The 22410-nt window shown below is 46.3% G+C and overlaps 1 protein-coding gene across 11 annotated transcripts in view; it reads left to right on the forward strand.

The window, feature by feature from the left end:
* LOC146802200 (uncharacterized) overlaps positions 1 to 22410 on the forward strand; it is a 238746-nt gene that overhangs the window by 167572 nt on the left and 48764 nt on the right. For 9 of the 11 annotated variants that reach the window (XR_014967710.1, XR_014967711.1, XR_014967713.1 and 6 more), the window contains 2 exons: positions 1375 to 1437; positions 6660 to 6805. Coding sequence is in view for 3 of the 11 variants with exons in the window: in XM_085621793.1 (XP_085477919.1) it covers positions 1375 to 1437; positions 6660 to 6805 (209 nt within the window). In the remaining 8 variants the exon portion in view is untranslated. The remainder of the gene's footprint in view (positions 1 to 1374; positions 1438 to 6659; positions 6806 to 22410) is intronic. The other 2 variants (XR_014967716.1, XR_014967717.1) reach the window with 1 other exon arrangement.

Consider the following 22410-nt stretch of genomic DNA (forward strand, 5'->3'; position numbering starts at 1 on the left):
ATTTCGTAGATTTGCAAAAAATCTAAAGTTGGCAAATAAACATCCACAAGTGGTTAAACAAAAATTGTAAAAATAAGTTTCAGAAGGAAGAATGGCGGGTCCTTTTGCTTGGTGGCCTTTGCCTGATCTGATAATATCTCCACTCGGGGTAATACCTAAAAAAGCATTGGGTGAATTCCAGATGATTCAACATCTTTCATGGCCTCAGGACTGGTCCATAAACGACTTCATAGCAAAGAATGATACTGTTGTGCAATTTGCATCAATAGATGTAGCTACGATTTGATCAGAAAAGTGGGCACTAAAGCGGAATTGGCAAAGTGTGACATTAAATCAGCATTTAGTTTATTGCCAGTTCATCCTTTAGATTTGTCATTGCTGAGTATTCATTTTGACAATCAGTCTTTTGTAGATAAAGTGCTACCCATGGGACGTGCAACATCTTGCAATCTTTTTGAGGCTTTTAGTACATTTTTGCAATGGTGTTTTTCAAACAGGTCAGGTCACAAAAATGTCACACATTATTTAGGTGACTTTCTGTTTATAGGTACAGATGGTACACATGAATGTAAGAGAGCTCTTAGTCAATTTGAATCTATGGCACAGGATTTAGGAGTGCCCCTGGCGCCTGAAAAGACAGAACGTCCTAAAACATGTATAGTTTTTCTGGGCATTGAGCTGGATACTAACAAAATGGAAGCAAGGCTGCCAAAAGTGAACGTGCAAGAACTGGTTAAACTTCTTGAACAAGCCAAATTGTCACCTGAATTATGTTTGAAATAAGTGCAATTCTTGTTAGGGCATTTAAATTTTGCTTGCCGTGTGGTAAAAGCTAGAAAAACGTTTTGTAGAAGGCTAGGTTTCGCTATGTCTGGAGCCACTCTACCACATCATAGGATACGGATTTCGGCAGCAATGAGGGCAGATTTTGATGTATGGTTAATGTTTTTGAGAGCATTTAATGGAGTTACAGTGTGGTGTCTTGAGTTGGATTTTGTATGGATGATACACATTTTTTCAGATGCAGCTAGCTAGATCTAATGGTTTTTGCCAATTTGGGGAAGGTAGGTGGTGCGCTGGACAATGGCCAAAGAAATGGATTTCTGAACAGAGAAGGATAGCCTTTTTTGAATTATTTCCACTTTTGGTAGCACTAGCTGTGTGGGGTCCGAAATTGGCAAACAAGACAGTCATTTTTAATTTCGACAACAAGACTGTAGTGAATTTGGTCAATGGTCAGAAAGCTAAAGAGAAACATTTGCTAAACGTTTACAGAGATTTATGTTAGGTTGTCTGATGTATAATATTATTTTTAAAGCTAAGCATGTACCAGGTGCAGATAACTATATTGCAGACGCATTATCTCGTTCACAGTGGCAGAAATCCCGTGGTTTGGCGCCCGGAGCAGACCTGCGAAAAACAAATGTGCCACAAGAGGTATGGAAGATAGCAGAAAGAATGAGATTGCTTCAGCTAGTTGAAAAATCGCTGCCATCAAGTACCAAGGCAGCCTATAGACGAGCATGGGTTGAATTTTTAGAGTCAGGTGCATCTCATAGGTCCCACAGTTTAGAAGGTTTAGGGAGGTGCAGAGATTATGCTCTACATTTCATTATGGCTAACATTGAAAGGAACGTTTCACCTACTACAATTGCTGGTAAATTGGCTGGTCTGAGTTTTTATGGAAAATTTTTCTGGGGTTACGAACCATCGGCAGGTGAGATGGGAAGGCATCTATTGCAAGACTGGGCTAAAGAAAAGAAAAGAGGTCAACGCATTAGAGACCCTGTGTCATTGAAGATTTTATTTTACATAATAAAGAGCCTTCCAGTTATCTGTTTTTCTGTATTTTGAACAATTATTATTTAGATTATGCATGTGTTGGTTATGTTTTGGAGCGTTCAGAATTTCAGAATTGTTAGGTAAAGGTCAAGATGATGGTCTAAAATTAAAAAATGTATCTATTTCTAAGGAAAGAATCCAAATATTTCTTGAACACTCAAAAACGGATCAGGTAGGCAAAGGAGCGAAAGTAATACTTAAAAGAATTGGTGGCACCCTATGTCTAATAAATGCTTGGCAAGATTTCAAGGCGGTAGGTGGTGCACAATTTGATTTTGTGTTCAGACACAAGAATGGCCCTTCGCTTATGGCTTCTTAAGTACTGGGAGTGATGAGAAAAACTGTGTCATATTGGAGAAGATCCTTGTTGTTTTGGTACGCATTCTTTCAGTATTGGTGCTGCATCTTAAGCACCATCAAGTTTTTCTATCAAAGAAGTTAAGAAATTAGGACGATGGTCATCTGATTGCTGTTTGAGTTATATTAGAAATATTGAGGATTCTTAGCTTTTATATATGTGTTAATTTCTTGTTTCTTTTTCAGGTCACATATTGGGTCCAGCTATGGCTTATGTTACAATTTGGATAATTGGACATTCTTTCATAAAATGGGCTGCGAAATAAACAGAGAATAGGCATTTTGGGAGAAATCTTGGTTTTCGCTCTGATGAAATAAAAATTGAGTGGTGGAGGAGGGGGATATGAAATGGGGACAGCTGCTGCCATGGTTAAGTGATTTAATATCTGTCAGAAAATGTCTAGATGTGTTACTTTTACATTTAGGTGAAAATGATTTAGATCAATTATCAGGATTATCAGGATTAGGTTTAATAAAAGAGATAAAAACAGATTTAGAAATAATTACTAGATCTCGGAACAAGACAAAATTGATATTGACTGCGCTAGTTCCCAGAAGAATATGGTGGGGTGCTGAAAAGTTCACAGCAGTTGAGAGGGCAAGGAGAAAAGTTAATAGGGAGATGCATCGTTTTTGTAGCATAAACAGTATAAGTTGGTTAGCACATAATGATATAACATAATGATATAACTAAGGAAGATTTTCAGTTTTTTAGACAAGATGGTGTTCATCTTTCCTTCATAGGCAATGAGCTATATTTACTGAATATGAAAGAAAAGTTAGCAGTTACCTTAGCTATAAAAACTTGGGGCCAGATGTACGACAGTGGAAATATTGCCTCGCAAATTGCGAGTTATTTGCGACTCGCAATTTGCGAGGCGTTATTTCCAATGTACAACAGTGTATTTCACACTGTTAGCGATTCCCAATGGGGTCGCAAATTGAGAGGCTCATGAATATTAATGAGCCTCTCACAATTTGCAACCCCATTGGGAATGACAGGCCGTCCCAGGTATGGTGGCCTGCTGGGCTCAGCAGACCATCATGTCTGGGGCTGCTTTTAAATAAAGCAGTTTTCTTTTTTTTTTTTAATGCAGCCCGTACGGGATGCATTTAAAAAAGACAAATTGAAACATTTTAGTTTCATTTTTTAAGGGCAGGCAGTGGTCCCTGGGACCACTGCCTGCCCTTAAAAAACACTTCCCACTGCATTTGCAAAGGGGAAGGGATCTCCTGGGGACCCCTTCCCTTTTGTGAGTGCATTACCACCCGCTTGAAGAGGGTGGTAATTTGCGAGTGATTTGCGCCCGCAATTGCAGACACAAAACATTCTTACATAGGGTTGCGCTCGCTCCTTCCTAATAGCGAGTCGCAAAATAGGGTTTGTACATTCCCCATGCTGTTTTTGCATGCGCAAACGGGTTCGCAAACCCGTTTGTGCATGCAAAAAGGGTCGTACATCTGGCCCTTGGTGTTAAAAGTGGTGTGTTATGGCGACATGATGTTTTTTGTTGCTATCTAGCTTGAGCTAAATATGGAGCTAGCTGTTTTGGCGACAGATTTATAATAGATGGGTTTTTCATTCTTACCCTTACTCTCCCCTAATCCCCCCATTCCCTCCCCTCACACCTTACAGGGTATTAAAACATTTAAAAAGATGTGTTTTTTTGGCAATAAGGATTTATTTATCATTGTGTGGGGGACAGGAATAACGCCTGGCAGGGTTTTTCCTGGTGGCTGAAATTGAGGAGCTCGAGGCAGGCAGGAAGGGTTGGGGGCATTGCAGAGTAGGTTTGGGCAAAGGGAACATAGGGGAGTGATGACTGAGGCAGAATGAAGGCAGTGGATGAAAGAAAAGGGATGTGAGGATGGTTTGTTAGAAGAATTTTTGGGGATTTTTTTATTGTGGGGAAGGCTTAAGGGTGGGGGGTGTTAGGATATTGACATTGTATTAGTGAGGCTTTGTTTATATTTTTGTAAATATGAATCTGCATACCTGTCCGAATAAAGTGGCCTTTTAACCTCAACAGTCCTGTTTATTTTACATTTTGCCCCATAGATTAGAAAACTGCCCCCCACGCTTTGGCCGCATCAAATCGTCAGGTGTACCGAGTCTTTAGAGGAAAATAGACATTCAAGTGTGGGAGCAACTCCATGACGGAGCATGAAAGAGAAAGTTTCCTCTCATAACTGGCTGGTCGTGCTTGAGGGCCTGCCTGACCTGAGCGGGAATTAAAGGCAGCACCCAGGCACTGGAGGTCGAAGTGGGGATTAAATGCAGCACCCAGGCACTGGAGGTCGAAGTGGGGATTAAATGCAGCACCCAGGCACTGGAGGTCGAAGTGGGGATTACATGCAGCACCCAGGCACTGGAGGTCGAAGTGGGGATTAAATGCAGCACCAAGGCACTGGAGGTCGAAGTGGGGAATACATGCAGCACCCAGGCACTGGAGGTCGAAGTGGGGATTAAATGCAGCACCCAGGCACTGGAGGTCGAAGTGGGGATTAAATGCAGCACCCAGGGGGGGCGTGGTCTCGGCGCCGATCAAGATGGCCGCCTGAGACGGGAGCTCCGCCGCAACGGGACGGCTTTTTCTTCGCCGCTCCTGGCCTGGGTCATTAAACTTCCCTAATTGGATTAGTTCCGTCAACCGGAACACAGCGCGACGCCGGTGAGAGCTTTTGCGGCATGAATTGAGCCGTTTTTGGTCCTTTTCTCGTCGAGGATACATTCTCCTCACGAAGCTTTTTTTTCTTTAACATGGAGTGATACGCTGGTGCCATCTGCTGGCCTCTTCATGCAACTGCGCCCTTTGTGGAGAATTTTTTCCTTCACTAAGCCTTCTGCTTTAAGTTAATATGCCCACAATTAGCCTCTGTGATGTTCCTGGCTTCGGGTGGCATGCTCATTGGCTTCTTCCATCCTTTTACCTGTGAGACTGAAGGTTTTTTTTATATATATATATATAACATTTCAATTGTCATGGTGCTTGGCATGTATTTATTTTGACAACTTCATCCAAATGTCAGTTTTTTGATGGCGCTGTTTTCCACCACTTTCAGTTTTTTAAAGGCCTGAAATATATCCTTCACTGGCGAGATACATATTGGGAGCTGTTTATTTTTTTCTGTCAAGTCATCGTTGTCTACCTAGATACCACCCTTGAGGTTTCACTAGTCACGGTATTGCCTTGGTTGGACCTCCATCTCTTCACGTCAAGCGGTTTGCGCATAGTTCATTTCTCTGGAAGAGAGTCTATGGGCAAACTGCGCAAACCCAAATTTATCTTTGTTCCGTCGAGGGGCACCTCTGTTACGATTCCACCAGCCTCTTCTCTACAATCTACTCCCTCTTCACCTGCAGGTCACATGGCTGGGACTGCTCCTCATCGTCTCCCCTCTACACAGTCGTCTTCGACTAAACCTGCTTCTTCTCCTTCATCTACAAAACGACAAAAGCAAGACTCACCGCCGCCTTCTACCTCTCCGTCCTCTATTTCAATGGAGTTATTGTTAGAGGAGATTCGCGCTCTGCGTCCTTTTGTTGAAGAGACCAATACCAAGATGCAACAGTTTGAGGAGAAATGGCTGGCTTTGGATAGTAGATTGTCATCGGTTGAGCAGCAAATCTCCGAAACAAATACCCATTCTCAACGTATTTCCTGTTTGGAAAAATCTGTTCTTGCCCTTCAGCGGCTCACTGAAGATTTGGAAAATAGAAATAGGAGGAATAACCTTCGTATTTATGGTCTGCCGGAGTCCCTTGAGGGAGATGACCCTGTGACTTTCTTTACTTCCTTCCTTCCGAAGCTTTTGGATATGTCACCTTCTACGTCCCTTACCATCCAAAGGGCTCATCGTTTGGGTCCCCGCCCTGATGCAGCGGTTAAGCCAAGAGGTGTCATTATTCTGTTTCTGAAGTTCACTGATCTTTTATCTGTTCTTTCAGCAGCAAGATCTAAGCGTCAAATAACATGGCAGGGTCAGAGAGTATTTCTTTCACAGGATGTTTCCAATGCTACGGCCTCCAGACGGAAAGAATTCTTAAATCTTCGTGCGCCTCTTCGAGCTCTTGGGGCGAGATATGGCTTGTTTCACCCCTGCCTGTTTAAAGTTACTCATCAAAATCGCACCTGGTCCTTTCATGATCCTGCTGAACTTAAAAATTGTATTCATATCCAGAATAATAGCGGCATGGATACCTCAGCTACTCCTAATGGTTGACTGTTTACTGCTTTTTTTTGCCTAACTTTTTCTCCTCACAGGTTTTATGATAAGTGCGTCATAGTGTTTTTTCATCTCTTTTACTGCTTACTGCTTTATGCCTAACTTTTTCTCCTCACAGGTTTTATGATAAGTGCGTCATAGTATTTTTATCTCTTTTTGAAGCTTTTGTTTTTGTTGGTTCTCCATTTCTTGTTGTTAATTTCTTTCTGTACATTCTTTTCTCATTTATGTAGATCAATTCGTTGTATTTCCCTCCGTTATATTTGGCTCTATTCCCTTACTTCTCCCGTCCTGGGGTCGCTGGATTCCCCGGTCTTTGGCTGGCTCGTCTTGTTGCGTGTCGCCATTGCCCCACCGTTCTTCATTCTGTTCCCCTCAGGTATGTTTCCCTCAGTCGTCCTGTTGGACATGTACTGTCTCTTCTTGTTTCTCTATCTTCTGTTTTTCCTCTTCCTTTTTTCCACTTTCCTTTCTTTCCCATTCTCTTCTAGTTCTACCACCTTTCCGTATTGTTTTTATTTTTCTTCTATCATCCTCCTTATACGATCTTATTTATCTTCTTTCTCTTCATACTTTGTTGATTTTTGTTACTATGCTCTTTTTCTTTATTACCTGCCCTTATTTCTTATCCTTTGTACTTTTCATACGATTTTTGGTATATTTATATTTTTGAGTGTTAATGTGATCCTTGTTCTTATTGATTTATACTGTTTGCAATTTCAGAGTTATTTCCTGGAACGTAAAAGGTTTTGTTAGCCCAGTTAAACGACAGAGAGTCCTATCTCACTTAGCATCTTATAACCCTGATTTAGTTCTTTTGCAAGAAACTCACCTTACAGAAGCTGAGTCACTTAAACTTAAAAGGAACTGGGTGGGTACGGTCTTGTTTTCCCCTGCTGCTCACAAAAAAAACAGGGTTGCTATATTAAGTCACAAACGCTTGAAATGTAAAATTCTGTCTCAAGAAAATGATACTGATGGTCGATGGATCCTTGCTAAGTTATTGATTAATTCTGTTTCTTTGACTGTTTTCAATGTTTATGGCCCCACGCAACCTGATTTCCTTTTTTGGCCCTCTATTACAGAAAAATGTATTCAATACCAAGATGAATTTTTTATTTTAGGTGGAGATTGTAATGAGATTGTTTTTTTTTTTTTTTGTTTTTTTTTTAAAACCTTTATTTTCAAAAGTGAGGACACAGCTATTCAGCCGACAACCCGGAGGTTCGGCAGCATCGATATATAGAAACAGAGATGCGGCCCCAGTAGCGTGACAGGAGAAGTGCAAAGGTTCAATTTTAAGTAAACACAAAACACACAACAAACCCCAGCAAGGCAAGAACACTGAAAACCCATGGTGAAAGCCCCCCAGGGGAGGCCGGACCCCACTCATCTACCAGTTACAGTACAGTGTAAAGAGGAAGAAGGGGGGAGAGCAGAGGCCAAAAAAGAGTCCATTAACCATACTGAGCTGGAAAGAAGGTCAGGAGGAAAGCTGTTCCTCGGGAGGATCCAGATCCGGGGCAACACATATTCCCCCCCTGTATTGATTCCACCGCCCCCAGATGGCGTGCCACTTCCGGGGCCGGCCTCTAGCGCAATATACCGTCTTCTCCCTTAGCATGCTCCAGTCCATATTTTCTTTCCACGCGGTCAATGTGGGGGGCCCCGCGGAGCCCCACAGTCGCGCGATATCTCTCTTAGCGACCATGTTGCCCAGAGTCACCCATTGGGTCTGTGCCGCATCGTGGTCAGTGGGCCCCCAGACATTCAGGAGGCAACACCGCGCCTCCGGCTGCATAGCAATGCCCGTCACCTCCCCCATCACTGCATGGACTCTCCTCCAGAATTCCGTAATGACACCACATTCCCAAATGATATGCAGGAAAGTACCCACCATACCACATCCCCTCCTACATAGGCCGTCCTCCGAGAATCCCATGTGAACCAGCCTTGGCCCCGTCACATACACTCGATGCAGTATTTTAAGCTGCACCAGCCTCAGACGCGACGGGATCGCAACCTCCTTAGGAGAGGAAACAGCAGACTGCCAATCCTCATCATCCAACTCGAGGCCATCCCTAGCCCACTGGTCCCTCAGCCCCAGAAGCATGTCCGCCCGGACGTTGATCAGTTTCTTATAGATGAGCGAGATCGTGCTTTCGGGCATATGGCCATCAAGGACCCGGTCCTCCAAAGGAGAGGACTCAGGCACCTTCTCACCCTCTACGAGGACTGATCGGAGGGCGTGACGCACCTGAATATATCGGAAACACTCGGAAGGCCCCAGCTCATACTCCATCTGCAACTCTTCAAAGGACTTTACCTTCCCCTTATTCAGCACATCTCCCACCCTGGAGATGCCGATCAGGTCCCATTTATCAAAACCTTTTGTGTGCCAAAGCCTTCCCAGCATCTCCGATTCAAACAGCGGGGTAGCGAGGGTGAGCCTATCCTTCCAGCCCAGCGAGTCAGTTGCCATCTTCCACACACGCACTGCCACACCAGTGGGCCCCGTGAGGGACAAGTCTAGGGACCGCGAGTACAACGCCCTGTAGTAGTTACCACCACGCAGCAGCCACCTATCCATGGCATACCCAGGGCTGAGGGCAGGGCCATACAACCCATGATTAATCGCGCTCAGCTGGGTGGCCCAATAGTACCGTCGGATGTCTGGGAGCGCAATGCCCCCGTCGTACCATGGAAGCGTCAACTTTGCAATAGCTATTCGCGGCCGCCCATCCCACAGCAACGTTCGTTGGAGGCCTTCAACCTCCCGAAAGTATTTGGCCGGTACCCAGTCCAAAGTATTCTGCAGTGCGTAGAGGAAGCGGGGAAGAGACATCATTTTGAACAGGGCCGCACGCCCAACGAGGGAGAGCGGCAGCCTCCGCCAGCCTTCAACATCCCGCCTCAGGCGTGCCAGGGGGGGGAGCAGGTTTTTCTCATATCGCACAGCAGGGTCCACGGAGATAAAGATCCCCAAGTACACGAAGCCCTGCTGAGCGACCTGTATCGAGCATGTTCTAGGGATCGGTGGTACCTCGCCACTAAGAACATACAAATACGATTTACTCCAGTTGATAACGAGACCCGAGTTCCTACCAAATGATGTGAGTACGTCACAGACCACTATAAGTGATTTCTTGGGTGAGGCAAGATACAGCAGGATATCATCAGCATAGAGCGAAATACGGTCCTCGTGTTCAGGCGACCATCTAAGGCCCCGTATATCCGGGTGCCAACGTATCCACGCAGCCAGCGGCTCAAGGGCGAGGGCGAACAACAAAGGCAACAAGGGACAACCCTGCCGAGTACCCCTCCCAAGCTGAAACGGAGTCGACGCCCGACCATTCACCACCACACTCGCAAGAGGCCCCTCATACAGCAACCTCACCCAGCTCAAAAAACCGTGGCCAAAGCCGAACTTGGTCAGCACGGCCCACAAATATGCCCATTCCACCGTGTCAAAGGCCATCGTGGCGTCGAGAGACGCCACAATAGCTGGTTCACGCAGCGTGCCCGCCCTGGCGATTACGCCATGGAGGCGCCGAAGATTTAACGCTGTGTTTCGGTGCGGGATGAAGCCGGATTGATCCGGGTGGACCAAGTCACCGAGTACCCTAATCAATCGGGTCGCCAGGATTTTGGCCAGAATTTTCGGCTCTGCGTTAAGGAGTGAGATAGGCCTATATGAGGCGCACTTATCTCGGGGTTTGCCCTCTTTGTGTATAACCACAATCGTCGCCAGTCGCTGGTCCAACGGGAGGGTCCCACTCCCCCGCGCCTCCACAAACATGGCGCGCAGGTGAGGGGCGACCCTATCCGGAAACAGCTTGTACAGATCGACCGGCAAGCCGTTCGGTCCCGAGGCCTTGCCCGAGTTTAACGCGCGGATGGCCCCCGCCACCTCGTCAACCGTTATGTCACCATCTAGGTCGTCCCTATCTATATCGGAGAGGCAGGGCAACTCGATATCACGGAGGAGGTCACACGAGTCCTCGGGCGGCCTGTCCGACACTGAAGCATAAACCCTACAGAAATAGTCCGAGAAACACTTTACAATCCTCTCAGGTTCCACAATCGCCTCTCCCCTCTCTCCCGTCAACTCTGGCACAACTCTATTGACCCGTTCTTTTCTGTCCAGCCAAGCCAGGAGCTTCCCTGCCTTGTCACCTACATCATACAAGCGGCCCTGCTGTTCCCTACTGAGGGTCTTAGCGGCGTTCGTCACCAGGTCCTTATACTCAGTTTGTTTCAAGCAAAGCTCATGCAGTGAGGCCTCTGTAACCTCCTCCTCTAGCGCTCCCTCCAGAGCCGCGATCTCCTCCTCAACCTGCAGAACCTCGCCATCTCTCCGCCGCTTGGCAGCTACTACAAGGGAGAGGGCTTCCCCTCGGAGCACGGTCTTAAATGCTTCCCACAGCGACACTGCCGAGTCCACGGATCCCTGATTGTCCTTGAAGAAATTATCTACTTTCTTTACCAGCGCGCTGCGCATCTTGGGGTCTCGGAAATACCACGGGTTGATAGGGGCCACCCTTCCTCCTCCCTCCCGACCTAGATCCAGCCGGATCCATACTGGCGAATGGTCCGATATACCACGCGCCATGTGCCTCGCCTCGGAGACCAATGAGGCATGCGCAGCCAGAGTGAGTAGGTAATCAATCCTGGAAAGGCTACCATGTGCCCCGGAGTGGAACGTGTATTGGCTCTGTGTGGGGTGCCGGAGCCTCCAGCAGTCTATCAGGCCAAGCGTGTCTAGGAAGTCTGGAAGCCACTTCTGAGCCCCCCCTGTGTCTCTGGGCGGGTGTCTATCCAGCAGACCGGAGCCAACAGCGTTGAAATCACCTCCCACCACAAGCATACCCCCCGGGAGATCCAGCAAGGCCCTACCCAGATCTGTGAACGTGGAGGCCTGCAGGGCCGGCGGGACATAAACCGAAACCAAAACCAAAGTTCTTCCTTCCCACCGCCCCGCCACCGCCACAAACCTCCCCCTATCATCAACAATGGTGGAGTCCACCTCAAATGGCAGCGAGGCTCTGACTAGGATGCCCACACCCCTGGACCCGGAAGAGAATCCCGAATGTGCTATGAATTTATAACCCTTCCTATTCAGAGCATAGCACGTATTACCTATAAGATGCGTCTCCTGCAGCAGGGCAACATCCGGCATTGACCGTTTCAAGAATTGCAAAACAATCCCACGCTTAATGCGATCCCCCAAACCATTAACATTCCAGCTTATAACACTTAAACCCCTACCCCCCATCCTCAAACGTAAAGAGGCCCACCCCACACCCGAAGAGCCACCATGGAACAGTCCTGGAAATAATCACCATGCCTTGCAAAAATAAACCCCCCAACAACAAACCCAAAATCCCAGAAACCCCCCCCCACCCTGCACCCCTGCTGCAGCTTACAAAGCTCCCCCAACTTGCAGTGTGCCTGTCGCCCTACAAAAACCCAAAATCTACAAAAAGTACCCTAAGGGAGGAAAAGAGCACCCCTCGTCCTCCCACAACCCTCCGCATTTACTGCACTCTATTCAAGTCTTCAAATATAGCCAAATCGAGTCAGACCGGCTCCGAAAAATCAGCCCTGCCCATCCCGGCCACTGTCTCCATCCTCGGCAGTGTCCGCCCCCGTCCGTCGTCGGGGCAAAGCGTCCAGCCATTCATCGGCCATAACAGGAGAGTCAAAGAAGAATGTCCGATCTTCGTGCACCACACGTAATCTGGCCGGGAAGAGCATGGCATACTTCAGCGACGATCGGCCTCGGCGGGGCACCCGCCTTGGGCCTCCCACCCGGCACTCTATGGGCCCTTTCAACCGCAAAGAACTTTCCAAGACCCTTAGGCTGCAGATGATTAAGCACCAAGTCCTCGACAAGCAGGTCAACCGAAGCCTCATCCGAGGACTCCGGGACCCCGATGACGCGCACGTTGTTGCGCCTGGCCCGGCTCTGAAAGTCCTCCAGCCGGCGGGCGGCGAGATCACTCTCGGTCCTCAGCTTACGAACCTCGGTCTGCAGTTCCGTGACATCATCGGTGAGGCCCGTGGTCTTGAGGTCCAGGTTCTTAACCCGTTCATTCGTTTTGCCCAAGTCCGCACGGATCAGGTTGACATCCACCAAGATGGCGTCCACCTTATGCGCCAGGGCATCAAACTGTCTCCCAATCGAAGTCTGCATCCCTTCGAGCGCGCCCATGACATCCTGTAGTGAGAGCTCCGGGGCCAAAGGCGAGGCCGCCTTCTGGGTATCCAGTGACTGGCTCGACCCACTCGGTGATCCCTTCTGCAGAGCATAGCGGTCCATGCTATTGACTTGGGTATAGGCTCCCCGCATGGTCGACTTAGCCTTCAGCCGATCCACCTCTGCTTTGCCCGACATGGTTGACACCAGGCAGGTCGGTTCAGATAAGACGGGTCCCTCTCAACGAAAGGAATCAGGAGTGATCAGTTCTGCAGTGGGCCGCCAGAGTAGCCTGCAGAGCGTCCATAGGGTAATAAAGCCACCAAGAGCTCTCCAGGGGCAGGGCTGACAAAGGGAGAGAAAGCGAAAGTGAAAGGACGGGGACCTCCGTCCGACAGTTCACACCTCGCCTGGCCGTTGTTGTTCAACTAGGAGTCGGGCATCCTGCCAACTCTAGCCCCTGGCATCCCCCGGAGATAGGCCGCAATCTTCCGCCAGGCATAAGTCCGGTTCCCGGTGGGCGATCCGACCGCGGGTAGCATCAATCGCCTCCCTGACAGGTCATCCACACGATGCTATGCATACCGACAGGATTAAAGACAGGATAGTCGACGGAGGGCGCGAGGGTCTCGGGAGCTCTGAGCTCACGCGGCCATCTTGGTCAAGCGCTAGGCTCCTCCTCTGTAATCAGATTGTTGATCCGTTTCTTGACCGTAAATCTGCAGTACGCTTTCTTCCCCACAAATCTCATAAACAATTCCTTGACACTCTTTTCCAATCTCACTTTGTGGACTCTTGGCGGCTATCCCACCCTGACTCTCTAGACTATTCCTTTTTCTCTCCGCCTCACTTTTCTTTCTCTCGTCTTGATTACATCTTTCTTTCTCAACCTTTATCTCAATCCTTACTATCTTCTTCTATTGAGCCCATAGTTATCTCGGATCATGCACCTGTTGTGACAGATCTTGAATTACTCTCTCCTTCTCCTAAATCTTCTAGGTGGCGTTTTAATGCTTCCCTTCTTACTGACCCTCTTTTTTCCTCCTCATTCCGTGCCTTTACTCGCAACTTCTTTTTAATTAACTGTGACCCTAGCATCTCCCCTCATATTTTATGGGATTCCTTTAAGGCTACTGCTAGAGGTTTTATAATTGATTTTGTCTCCAAGAAAAAGAAACAACGTCTCCAAATAAAAAAGTCTACATTAGTTGCTATCAAGGCATTAGAACATAAATTTTATACATCTTCGGACAAATTGATTCCTCCGGACCTTTTGCGTGCTAAATTGGAGTTCAATAAATGTACCACGGACAATGCCTCATCTATTCTTCTCCGTAGTAGTGCCCGTTTCTACGGTGGTCGCAATAAATCAGGGAAACTTTTAGCGAATTATCTTAAGGCGTGGAAGGATCGTGCTACTATAGACTCTATTTTTTCTTCAGACAATACTCTTTTACATAAGGATGGTGAAATTCTCGACCAATTTCGTTCCTTTTATCAGCAACTCTATACTCCAGAATCCCCTCCTACCCCTACTCTTATCCAGACTTATTTGGAGGCAATCCCTAGACCCGTTACTTCTCACCTCAATTTTCCAGATCTAGAAACTGATCTCTCATTGCATGAACTCTCCACCGCCTTGAATACTCTCACTAAGGGGAAAACTCCTGGTCCAGATGGTTTTTCGGTTGAGTTTTATTTGCACTTTTCTGACCTTTTGCTTCCTAAACTTCTTGTTCTTTTTCAATCCTTTTATGCTTCTGGTAAGTCAGATGGCACATTTCAGGACGCTACTATTTGCCTTATTCCTAAAGAGGGTCGGGATCCTCAATTTTGCAAAAATTACCGCCCGATCTTGCTAGTTAGCGTGGATTATAAGTTACTGGCTAAAGTACTTGCTCTGCGTCTGGAATCCTTTATGCCGCACCTCATTGGCAAAGAGCAATGTGGCTTTGTCAAAGGTAGGCTTACTTCTGATAATTCCAGTCTTTTTCTAAACGTTTTAAATAAAGCTTCCTCTCTTTCTATCCCCTTAGCAGCCATCTCTGTTGACGCAGAGAAGGCTTTCGATAGAGTTGACTGGTCTTTTCTGTTTGCTTCTTTACGTTGGCATGGTTTTGGACCCAATTTTATTTCTCTTATTTCCTTACTTTATTCTGCTCCCAAAGCTTCTGTTCTTGTCAATGGTCAGATCTCTTCTTCTTTTATGCTCCATCGAGGGGTTCGTCAGGGATGTCCTTTATCTCCGCTTCTTTTTGTTCTTGCTCTTGAGCCCTTTTTATCTTCTATTCGCAATAATGACTCTATATCCGGTTTCCCATATGGTGATAACCAGTTAAAGCTATCTGCTTATGCTGATGACATTCTCTTATTCATATCTGATCCAACTTCTTCTATTCCTTCTTTACTATCTGAATTCACCTCTTTTTCTTTAGTCTCGGGGTATAAAATCAATGCTGACAAGACTGAGATCCTCCCCCTTACGTCGGTTTGTCTTCCTCATCTCTTCTCTTCTACAGGTTTTGCATGGAATAAATCAAAAATTAAATATTTAGGAATTTGGTTCTCTTCTTCTATTGCCACTTCCGTTAAATTAAATATGTCTGCCGTTCAATCTCGTATTGAAAAACTGTTTACTACTTGGAACCCTCTTTTTCTCTCCTGGTGGGGTCGATTGGATTCCATAACAATGATGATAGCTCCTGTCTTGATTTACACTTTCTCTATGTTACCTGTTCACATTCCTCTTCTCTATTTTAAACGAATTGATTCACGTCTCTCAAAATTTCTCTGGAAGGGCAAAAAATCTAGAATCTCTTTACTTAACCTTCGAAAGCCTAAGTCTAATGGAGGAGTCAATTTTCCAGACTTCCGTCTATATCATAAATCTTTCTCTCTCCGCCAGGCATCCAGATGGCTTGCATCAGGCTCCTCTCCTTTTACTCCTCTTTGGCTCCTGATCGAACAATCGTTGTTGTTACCCTTCTCTTTTCCCGAAATCCTACGCTTTTCCGCCAACTCACCATATACTCTTCCACCCTTATTTAAACATACTTCTTCTCTTTTGCGTCCCCTATTTCTCCTTTCCAACAGGACGCGTGAGTCTTTTTTAAATTCGCCTCTTTGGTATAATTCACTCATTCTTCTCAAAAACAGACCTATCTGTTGGAAGTCTTGGCGTTCAAAAGGTATCATATGGGTTAATCAGCTTTTTGATGGCTTAGTACCTTGCTCTTTCCCTAAATTTCAACTTCTGTTTCATTGTCCCCGTTCCTTTTTACAAAAGTTTTCTATCCTTATGACGATTGTTCTTGACCGTTTCTATTCTCTCCCCTCTTCCATATCCACTTCTACTCCTCCCCCTCTCCTTCCAATTCTTCTTACTTTGCCCAAGGCTTCTCTTATCTATAAATTCTTTTCTTCCCCCAATCCTGCACGTAATAAAACTAAATTAGAACTCTCTTGGGAATTGGATTTGGGTTCTTCCTGGTCTGTTGCTCTTTGGGATAAATTTTGGGCCAGATCTTTAAAAATTTCTCGTTCTGCTTTTCTTACTCAATCCCTATTTTATTTTTATCATCGCCTTTACCGTTCTCCTCTCTCTCTATCTCGTTTTTCTCCATCTATTCCTAATGCTAACTGCTGGACCTGTGCTTCGCCTATGGCTGATACTTTTCATCTCTTTTTTTTATGTCCTTCTGTTTTAAAATTTTGGGATAAAGTTTGGTCATATATCACCCATATTTTTGATCTTTCCTGTCCATATTCTATCCCCCTCCTTTTTCTTGGCAGCCTTTCTGACTTGCTTGATATTCCTCCACACTCTCATGGTCTCTACGACCTCATGATTGCTCTTGCCTTCCAACACATTTCCTCGAACTGGAAATCCAGCATCTCTATTCAAGCTTGGTGGAACGCACTATGCCACACTCATAGACTTGATGTTTCTTTTGCCTCTTCCTGTAAGCCACCTCGTAATGTGGATCTTTTCTGGTTACCTCTCACTTCATATTTAGATATTTTGGCCACAAAGAAGGTTTCACAAACTAATTCGGAGAACTTTAAACCACCTTGACATATTTATTTATTTATTTATTTATTTTTCTTTTCTTTTTTTGACTCTCTTCTTTTCTGCCGCCTTTTGCTTACTCCTCTGGTTTATTATTATCTATATTGTATTATATTTTATATTTTATGTACTGATCGTGGATCACTCCTGTTTTGCATTCCTTAATGATTATTGTTGACATGTTTTAGCATTAAGTATTATTTTCCCTTCTTCTTCTTCCCTTTTTTCCCACTTTCTTTCTTTTCCCTCCCTCCCTCTTCCCTCTTTTTCCCCTTAAAAGTTTATAAAAGAAGCTTTTTCGGTTTTTAAAATGATATCAGCTATGTTCATATCTTGTGCTACTTGTTCACTATTTTATGTTTTCTCTTGCTGATATTTTCCTGTATAATATTATTTCAATAAAGCTTTTTCAAACATAAAAAAAAATGCAGCACCCAGGCACTGGAGGTCGAGGTGGGGATTAAATGCAGCACCCAGGTACTGGAGGTCGAAGTGGGGATTAAATGCAGCACCCAGGCACTGGAGGTCGAAGTGGGGATTAAAAGCAGCACCCAGGCACTGGAGGTCGAAATGGGGATTAAAAGCAGCACCCAGGCACTGGAGGTCGCAGTGGCAAAACATTTAGAACCATAATATATGCATCTGTGGGCGAAGGCTGACAGAATCACGTCTGTTCGTATGGTCAGATGAAAGAGAACCCACCATTCGGATTACAATCTGGAGGGGGTCACTTGCAGCAGCCCCCACGCAGTTGCTTGAGTTTTAAATGATGCAGGGCACCCCAGAAGTCACTGCTATGCAGTGCAGAAGATAAATCCAGGCGGCAAAGGGTAGTGTGGTTATTTTTACTGCGTCCCCCTTTTCACCATGGAAATCCCCCCCACCCCCACCCAAAAAAACAATTTCGGTCCCAGGCGGCCGGTCTGACTCAGAGAGCGGATCGTTGTGCACCGAGGCCGGCCCCTCTGCAACAAAACCGGCAGGGCGGCTACACAACAAAACCGACAGGGCGGCTACTCTGACCGGTAAGAAGTTGAAACACTCAAGGAGTGCTGAAGGATTGCTGAAGAACAACTAACAGGCTAAAGGCCATGACACCGACGCAGCACCTGTGTACAGTTCACATGTTTTACTCCCTATTGTTGTACCGAAGACTATTTCCTTTTACCAAATGTTTTGTTTCTGTAGATTTTAACAACCCTGCATTCTGTGACTCTGTCCTCCCTGGGTGATCAGACTGTGGGTGGGCGTTAACAATAGCCATAGGGCACAAGAACAATTGTGAGCTCCGGGCACTGTGAGTTTGTCACTTTGCCGACCAGTGGGTCACAATAGTATTCAGAATTGGGCCCGAAACTAAAGCCCACCCTAGAAACCCCCTTTTGTACCGCTTTGTTCGCCATTAGTTGGCAGGGTATGCTCAGACGTGAGTCCCTTGCTCACTTTGCCACTGGATTCAAGCAAACCTGGCCGAAGACGGCTGAAATGCCAGAAACCAGTCCTAGGAAGCTTGTTTCCGGTCCAGGGAAGGCATGGCTTGGCAGTTCGGGCTGGACTGTTCCCATGAGGCACAGGGTCAGACTGATTTGCATATGTCCATGTCTGAACTGGGGTGGCAGAGTGGGCTAAAGAACGGTGATGGATCAAACCCAGATCTGTTGACTGGGTGTGAGTGTTTGATTGGTTCTAATGCTCCGTCCATCACCACCCCCTTTTGTACCGCTTTGTTCGCCATAAGTTGGCAGGATATGCTCAGACGTGAGTTTCTTGCTCATGTTGCCACTGGATTCAAGCAAACCTGGCTGAAGACGGCTGAAATGCCAGAAACCGGTCCTAGGAAGCTTGTTTCCGGTCCAGGGAAGGCATGGCTTGGCAGTTGGGGCTGGACTGTTCCCATGAGGCACAGGGTCAGACTGATTTGCATATGGCCATGTCTGAACTGGGGTGGCAGAGTGGGCTAAAGAACGGTGATGGATCAAACCCAGATCTGTTGACTGGGTGTGAGTGTTTGATTGGTTCTGATGCTCCGTCCATCACCACCCCCTTTTGTACCGCTTTGTTCGCCATAAGTTGGCAGGGTATGCTCAGACGTGAGTCCCTTGCTCACTTTGCCACTGGATTCAAGCAAACCTGGCTGAAGACGGCTGAAATGCCAGAAACCGGTCCTAGGAAGCTTGTTTCCGGTCCAGGGAAGGCATGGCTTGGCAGTTCGGGCTGGACTGTTCCCATGAGGCACAGGGTCAGACTGATTTGCATATGGCCATGTCTGAACTGGGGTAGCAGAGTGGGCTAAAGAACGGTGATGGATCAAACCCAGATCTGTTGACTGGGTGTGAGTGTTTGATTGGTTCTGATGCTCCGTCCATCACCATCCCCTTTTGTACCGCTTTGTTCGCCATAAGTTGGCAGGGTATGCTCAGACGTGAGTCCCTTGCTCACTTTGCCACTGGATTCAAGCAAACCTGGCTGAAGACGGCTGAAATGCCAGAAACCGGTCCTAGGAAGCTTGTTTCCGGTCCAGGGAAGGCATGGCTTGGCAGTTCGGGCTGGACTGTTCCCATGAGGCACAGGGTCAGACTGATTTGCATATGGCCATGTCTGAACTGGGGTGGCAGAGTGGGCTAAAGAACGGTGATGGATCAAACCCAGATCTGTTGACTGGGTGTGAGTGTTTGATTGGTTCTGATGCTCCGTCCATCACCACCCCCTTTTGTACCGCTTTGTTCGCCATAAGTTGGCAGGGTATGCTCAGACGTGAGTCCCTTGCTCACTTTGCCACTGGATTCAAGCAAACCTGGCTGAAGACGGCTGAAATGCCAGAAACCGGTCCTAGGAAGCTTGTTTCCGGTCCAGGGAAGGCATGGCTTGGCAGTTCGGGCTGGACTGTTCCCATGAGGCACAGGGTCAGACTGATTTGCATATGGCCATGTCTGAACTGGGGTAGCAGAGTGGGCTAAAGAACGGTGATGGATCAAACCCAGATCTGTTGACTGGGTGTGAGTGTTTGATTGGTTCTGATGCTCCGTCCATCACCACCCCCTTTTGTACCACCCTAGAAAGATCCCAGGCACATCCAAAGCCCCCAAAGCTTCAAAAACAGAGTTTGATCTTATTTCCCTAATGTTTCACAGGGGCCTGCAGCTGGCTCTGCTTAACCGTTTAATCTTAATGATTAACACCGCTGACTTGTGCTACTCGAATGCACACATACACACCACGGATATCCGGAACTCTTTTACTATATCAACAGGGGCTGCAGGCTCCCAATCTAATGTATTTAGCAGCCGAAAACACAGATATGACAGAAGTGCTCTACAAATGATTTCTCCTTTCTCAGAAAAGTAAATGCAAAAATGTATTTTCTTCCTGTTGCGAGGCCATTTGTAAGTTACAACACCAAGTAAAAAATTAATTAATGGAAAAGTCAACAAAGGAAATGTTGCATCCTTTAACTGGGTAAAAGAAAAAAAACCCAATCTATTCATCATTCCATTTATATTTTAAGGAGACGGTTACTTCTGATAGAATGGTGCTCCTGGTTGAATACCAGCAGGGTCATGTCATGATTTCATCCTTCTGAGAATAAAATAGGTTGCAGTTGGTGAACTAATATGTGTTGCTTAAAGTGCTACAAAATGGCAAATTATGCGATAGCAGGTTCCACGTAAAAAATCAAGTTATGTATTTATTTTAAGATATTAAAAGAAAGGTTTCAAGAAATGTTATCGCTACCACTGCAGCAGGCTACAACACATAAGGAAGAATATCTGAGATTGCTGAACCAGATGTTCTTTTGAAGAAGAAAACACATTGTAACCCTCTGCAAAATAACTCAATTATTCCGAATTTATGCAGGAGGGGTATCCTGTAATAGTAATGATCATTTTGTAAGCACAACTGCTGTGTAGATAAAACCACTTACAAGTGTTCATATGTCATGATGTCATTTTCCCGGCATTAGTCCTGTTTTTGATGATAACTGTAACATGACAACTTGCAAAGTCTCTGCATTTCCCTTGTGCAGTGTTGTCATGGAAAGTTACCAGTTGCTTAAATGAACCTAACACATGAAAAACTCAGTAAAATATGTATGATTAAAAACTGTATTTTATAGATATTATTTACATTTATTGACATACTTCAAGTCTGCATGTAGATTGACAATGCATCACTCGTAAGTACATTTAAAGGTGAAATGGAGGCCTCTGGGAGGTTACCACGATCCAAAATGGGCAGAGGTGTCTCGTTTAAAATGATTTTCCAAGCCACAAATTCACTTCGTCTTACAAAACCCCTCTTTCTTTAACTCACTGCAATCCATCTTGACACCCGTCCTATGGCATGGGGCACCTCCAACATTGGCATTCAATAAATGTGTGCAATCGCCTTTTAATGGAGGTTGGGCATTCCTGACATTATTGGGTATTCCAAATGATCTCCATTAATGATCGGCTGTTTGGGAATCAGGATTGTTCAATTTACACGGGAATTACACTTTTTGGAAGAACGTGGCCTAATAGTGGAATTGTACAATAGAAGACCAGCTGCTTCCTTACTGTTAGCCACAAAGTATCAAAAGTTGGCAGAACGCGCTAAAGTGGATGAGCTTGGGGAGAAAAGTGACTGAAGAAACTCCCCTTTGGTCAATGTGATGTTGCTCAGTTGAGCAGCAGCAGCAGGGCCGGACTGGCCGTAGCGGGCACCGGGCAATCCCCCGGTGCGCCACACGGGTGGGGGCCGGTTTTGGTTCCCAGTCCGGCCCTGAGCAGCAGCAGTAGACCCTAGATTTGCAGCGCTTAATAAATCACACAGACCAATGGATAAACTTTGTGGGCCAGAAGTCACGAACGACCTCCACCCGTTTATTTATGCTCTCTGGACACGCCTGGCCAGAGAGTGCTACAATGTGTGGAGGCCCTTCCGGACTGAGGGGATGCGAGGTTAACTCCCTCTTCCGCATCTAGACCGCTACATCCCTTCCCAAGTTAGTGTTCAAAACAATAAACAAATCAACACATAATGTCTGTGAGTCTTTGGCTCAGTCTGGGATTGGGTATTAGGTTGTATCTTGGTTGGCGACTTTGTTGACTCTCCAGAGAACTACTTGGCTGCGCGGGGTCGTTGGTCGCGGTTGTTTCAGTGCCAGTGACCATGGGAGAGGGCGAACTGGCCACGGCCGAGTCCTGCCCCCGGCAGAGGAGATTGTCTTCTGCTGTGACTCTTTCTTTCTCCATAGGCCCAGACATCATCTCTTCGGTGTCAGGGTTCCTTATCCTTTTGAACTAGGATATGTTCCGGGTGATCGTTTCATCACCTCGTTGAACTGTAATGGTTGTGCCGTTGGTTGTCAACAAGGTTCATTGTCCAGGTTCATATGTTGTGCGAAACTTCTCTCGGCTGTGCCGGTTCCGTACCAGGACAAAGATCCACACTGTGATGACCCAGGTCTTCGCCCCTCTCTTTTCACTGGGTCACTCGTTGTTCGTTGTCCGTCTTGCTTGAGTGCCAGCAGGGTCATAGGGCTCCGGGGTCCAGCCATCAGCTGCGGCGATGGCGTCTCAACAGGTCCCGGTCAACATCAGGGACCAGGGAGAGTATTGTGTCGTGGAGCGGTGTGCTTCGATAGTCCCGCAGAAATCTGTGAACTACAGGTTCTGGGTCTGATTGTTCCGACACGGCAATCCGGATGATCTTGTTAATTGTCCGCATAAATCGT

Source organism: Triturus cristatus, chromosome 8 (assembly GCF_964204655.1).
Source record: "Triturus cristatus chromosome 8, aTriCri1.1, whole genome shotgun sequence".
NCBI classification, from domain to species: domain Eukaryota; kingdom Metazoa; phylum Chordata; class Amphibia; order Caudata; family Salamandridae; genus Triturus; species Triturus cristatus.